We start from the raw sequence: 4,656 nt of genomic DNA on the forward strand, positions 1-4,656 counted from the left end.
CAACTTCAGCTCGGGGCATGATCTCACCGCTCCTGGGTTGAAGCGCTGACAGTGCAGAGCCTGCCCAGGGTTCTCTCTCACCTCTCTCTGCCCCTCCCAATGCATGCACTCCAGGCCCCTCCCTCTCAAAATAAATAGATTAGTAGATAATATCAAAACCTGAAAAATGAGAAGACAACAGTATAAGCTTTGCTTCTTCTCTTCCACAAGTAGAGAGGTAAATACCAGAATAAACAGAGAGGATGTGCTTCAGAGGACTGGCAGCCGGCGCAGAGTCACACAGCAGAGCTGAGGTCTTGTGCAATGATTCGCCTTTTCATTTTTTTTATTTGCCTCTTTCACTCAAGAATAGTTGGCATACTTTTTAAAGTTGATATCTAGGGGACATACCATTATTTTCCTTTTTAAACACCAGCCATCATGACACATGTCACAGTACTTAGAAGAGTGTTTAAAACTGTTTCTTCACCAGCCAGGCGCCTCTTTCTTTTGTTTTCCTTTTTCGGCCTTTTTTTCTTTGAGTGTTCATAGCAGCTTTGTTCACAACAGCCCCAAATGTGAAAGAACCCAAATGTCCGTGGCCGGTGGAATGGATGAATGAACTACTCGGTCTGCCTTTTGCTTCATCACCACACTGCCCCTCCAGAAAGAAGCTATCAATTATGTCCTTCCAACAATTCACGAGAACTCTCTTTTCCCCACACATCTCCAGCCCGGGATGTGATGATCACTTATTTTAATCTTCTTTGAACTGATAGGCAAAGCATGGGGTCTTGCTTCATTTCTCATTTCTTTGATTATCAGCCATTTTGGACACATGTTCATACATATTATTTGTTCCTTATTGTGTAATGAATGACTTGTTTGTAGCCGTGGCCCTTTTTGAAATGGAAACGTTTGCCTGATTCTTAATTATTTAAGAGAAAGATGTTTAGACACTAAAGCTGTTGACCCTTTTATCCGACATATAAGATGGAAATGTTTTTCACTCAGGGTCATATACTTTTAAAATTTGTGTCCTTTTCGGAAATAGCAAATATTACATTTGTCTATGGTGTGAACGAAGGATCTTTCCCATATCGGGAGAAATAAGGAACCGAAGTTGACTGCAGTGGCATCGGTGACCAGGATACCAACTGAACCATGAGCTGGCAGAGAAACAGGTAACCTGAGAGTGGAGGGCGAGGCGCAGGCTAGGGGGAGGGTGCCTACCAGTTGGGTTTGGTCCACTGGATGCACAGGGAGAGTCTCACAGGTGGTGGGTTCCTGCTTTGTGGACATGGTGCTGGAGAAGGCACCGTGGGGTCCTCAGCTCTGGGGTGAAAGGTGGTAGACTCTACAGTGGTAGATTCAGGTCCTGGGAGGTGTCTTCCAGAAACACAGGAATGGCTTTTTCTTGGGGGCCCTAGGTCTCAGTGGTCGTGGAGGATCAGAAGGAGGTGGAGGGCCTGTAGACTCAGTGGGGAGTGCCCAAGGGCCCTGGGGTCTTGGTGGGGCTGGGCGCTGCCACTACTGCACCTCCCATAATGCCGACGGAGACCTGAGAAGCAGGGAAGGGGGTTGGGAAACGTACTCACTGTTTATTCCACGCCTCCTTCATCTGCCCTGCTTCCGGCCCCATCCCCTGTCCGTTCCTAAAGTCTCCCCTTGTCACCAGGCCCTCCTCTTCTTCTCCCTGCCCACACTTTCCCCTCTGGATAGTGGTGGGGTAGGGGGGGTCTAGAGAGTGAGCTAAGGGTTCAAAGGTTGGGAGGACCCTTAGAAGGGACTTCAGGGTGTGGAGATCTGGTCTCTGATGGAGGGGATGATACCTGTGCGTGTGCGTGTGTGCATGTGTCTGGTACATTGATGTGGTTGGGGGATGATGCCTCACACCAGCCTCAAAACTGGGCAACCCAGCTGCTGTGGTAGACCTGACCCCAAGGGCGTGAGTTTGAATGTCAAAGAAGATGGTGACTTATAACAACCAAGCAAGTGCACAGAGAGAGATGAGGCAAAAGAAAATTTTAAATTGGTGTTAAGTTACAATTGCTACAATGCCACCTGTGTGACTCCTGGTGACTTCTGTCCTGTAGCACATCTCTCCTAGGAGAGAGGCTTTCGCCTGCCCCACTGGCCCCACTCACCTGGGCTCTGTAGGTCAGGAACAGGAGGAGGGCTGTCAAAGCCAGGATTTTGATCACGAGGAGTCCACACAACAGCACCACGAAAGTGCTGTCAGGCGGGCTGTGGGAGGAGGGAGAAGGAGGAGGGGAGGATCCAGGCCGGCCGGGGAGAGTGGCCCCTGAATCAGCATAAGGGGCTGCAGCCTGCTGATGGACCAGACCCACCCTAAACCCACTAGGGTGAGCCAGAGGGACTGCCTGGAACAGAATCCTGAGAACCCAGGAACCTTGGGTGGAGGGAGGCGTTAGCCAGGAACCAAGCAATGTTCAAAGTTCTCGTTTCCCTGGGTGACACTATCAGGGCGCACCACATCTCCAACGGATAGGAAGAAGGCCACAGGTCCCAAAGGAAAAGCAGAGGGAGAGAGCACCCAGATCTATAACAGGCACCCAGAAGTACCCATGGAGAATCTCTAAGCCCCAAAGGAGCACTGGGCCAGGAGTCAAAATGCCTGGATCTTAGTTCTGCTTTGGCCCTGAAGTAGCTGAGTGACTCTGGACAGGGCTCATTCCTCCTGCTTGTGAATCAGCACTAATAGAAGATGTTGCATTCTGATAGGTACCTATTTCTGCTCCATCATGGGGGAAGTTTAGAGTCACTCCTTCACCCAACCTAGCCCACCTCTGAGCTGAGACCTTGGGGCCCCTTTCATACTCCTAGGTCCCCCTGGTCTCCTGAAACAGAACCCATACCAGTCTCCAGCTTCCCAGTCCCCTCCCTTCACGTGGGACCCCAGACCTACCAGTCCTCAGAGCCACTGATGAAGGTTGAACTGCTTGTCACTAGAAAAGCAAGTGTGATTGATGACAACAGGGAAGGCAGCAGCAGCCCAGAGTCCCCAGAGGAAGAGGGGTCAGCCCCCAAAGCCTGAGAGGAAGAGGGGGATGGACCAGAGACAGCCCTCGGGGTCCCTCAGGCCAGAACTTCCCAGAGCTGATAGAAAGAGACAAGCAGGAGGGTGAGGGAGGCCTGGGCTGAGAGAAAAGCCTATTACTGGGCCCCCAAACCACCAAGAGCAGGGAGTCAGGAGCCCTCCTGTAGAGAAGGCACAAGCCACTTGTCCCAAAGGCATGACCATTTCACCATCAGAGTCTCAAGACACTTCAGGTCTGAACACAGGTCCTGAACAAGCACCATGTCCAGCCTGGGAGAGACCTAGGCCACAGGACCTCACACAGATACCTTGTGCCTACACAGGGTGGCCAGCTCTGGGGGTTGGTGCCTGAGGTCGGGTCTGAGCCATCGTGTGGACAGGGGCTCTATGCCTCGTGAGCCCCAAATTAGCTTATACTTGCTGGGATAGGACACCCAAGGATGGAGGCAATGGCCTGAATATGGGGACTGGGGGCCTAACTGTTCATAGTCAGTATGGGAGGGGGAAGGGAGGTGGTAGGGTCCGGTGAGGGAAGCTAGGGAAGGAGGTGAGTGGCTTCATTTCCCCCAGACCCGCCCAGGAAGGCCCCTTCCCTCTCTGCAAAGAGCTCACTTGAAGTCACCACCAGGCTGATATTTCTGAGAATAAAGATCCTTCGCATAGACTCTCTGTATATTCCACACCAGTAGGCTCCTGAACTCTTCTCTGTGATCTCTGTTACGATGACAATGAAGAAGCCAGCAGCAGGGTTGTCCCAGATGAAATGTGGAGAGCTTTGGGCCACTACCTGGGGACTGGTGCTGGTGACTAACCTCGAGCAATGACCCGGTCTCGTTTCCTTACACCAGGTTTTGTTCTGATACCCATCTTGCTGGGGGTCATATGGGCACTTCACAGAGAATGCCTGGTCCCGTATGGCCCACATTAACTCAGCCCAGGAGCCTAGGAAACAAGTCCTCAGGTGAGACTAAGGAATGGGACCCAGCCACACTCCGAGCATGAGCCCTGATGGCCCTCCAGCCCCAGCACCCCACGGGCACCTGGTCCTCCCATCCCACAGTGCACTGTGCACCTCTCCTCACCTCCAGCCTCCCTCTCTCCCTCACCCTGTCCCCCTGGGGCCATGGCCTCCCCCCTGACCCTTACCTGAGGCCAGCAGTGGGACCAGCAGCAGGGGTAGGACCTCCCGGGTCATATCACCCTCTCCCTGTGCTAGGGTGTCTGGAGGGAGGGGTGCAGGGCGGCTAGAGGACAGAGAGACCCAGGAGCCAGGCCTGACTGTGCCTAGATGTCCCAGCACATCGAGTGCAAGATTGAGAAAGGAAAGGTCTTGATTGGGTAAGTGTGAGGCTGGCAGGGCAGGTTCTGTGGGCGATGAGAAGGTGGGGGCTTCCTGGGGCAACCTCCAGCCGCTGGGGGGGAGGGGTGTCCCTGCTTCAGCCTTGTGCTGTGGCTGTCCTTAGTTCCCCCTGTCCACAGCACACCCGGCTCAGCTCTTACGGGGAAGCTAGGTAAATAAGCGACCGTCCCGCTTCTTACAATCTCTGTTCCTTTTCCTTCATCCTTTCAAACACCTGGCTTTATCCATCCACCTTGACACGCCAGGAATGAACTGG

The 4,656-nt window shown here is 52.9% G+C and overlaps 1 protein-coding gene across 1 annotated transcript; it reads right to left on the reverse strand.

Moving 5' to 3' along the window:
• Positions 1 to 302: 302 nt before the first annotated feature.
• LOC115295989 (trem-like transcript 4 protein) lies at positions 303 to 4,381 on the reverse strand. Its single transcript, XM_029944368.1, has 5 exons — positions 4,187 to 4,381; positions 3,653 to 3,982; positions 2,909 to 2,948; positions 2,127 to 2,226; positions 303 to 1,540 (listed from the first exon to the last, which is right to left on the reverse strand). Exons 1-5 carry the CDS (start codon positions 4,233 to 4,235, stop codon positions 1,457 to 1,459), a joined length of 603 nt encoding a protein of 200 aa, XP_029800228.1. The 5' UTR covers positions 4,236 to 4,381; the 3' UTR covers positions 303 to 1,456.
• Positions 4,382 to 4,656: the final 275 nt, after the last annotated feature.

This window comes from Suricata suricatta, chromosome 7 (assembly GCF_006229205.1).
Source record: "Suricata suricatta isolate VVHF042 chromosome 7, meerkat_22Aug2017_6uvM2_HiC, whole genome shotgun sequence".
Classification (NCBI taxonomy): Eukaryota; Metazoa; Chordata; class Mammalia; order Carnivora; family Herpestidae; genus Suricata; species Suricata suricatta.

Coding starts and splice junctions, on each gene's coding strand:
- LOC115295989 (XM_029944368.1), bottom strand. CDS start 4,235: ATGACCCGGGAGGTCCTACCCCTGCTGCTGGTCCCACTGCTGGCCTCA. Junction 3,983..4,186: donor GGTCCCACTGCTGGCCTCAG/GTAAGGGTCAGG, acceptor CTTGTTTCCTAG/GCTCCTGGGCTGAGTTAATG. Junction 1,541..2,126: donor TCCTGACCTACAGAGCCCAG/GTGAGTGGGGCC, acceptor CCTGCTTCTCAG/GTCTCCGTCGGCATTATGGG.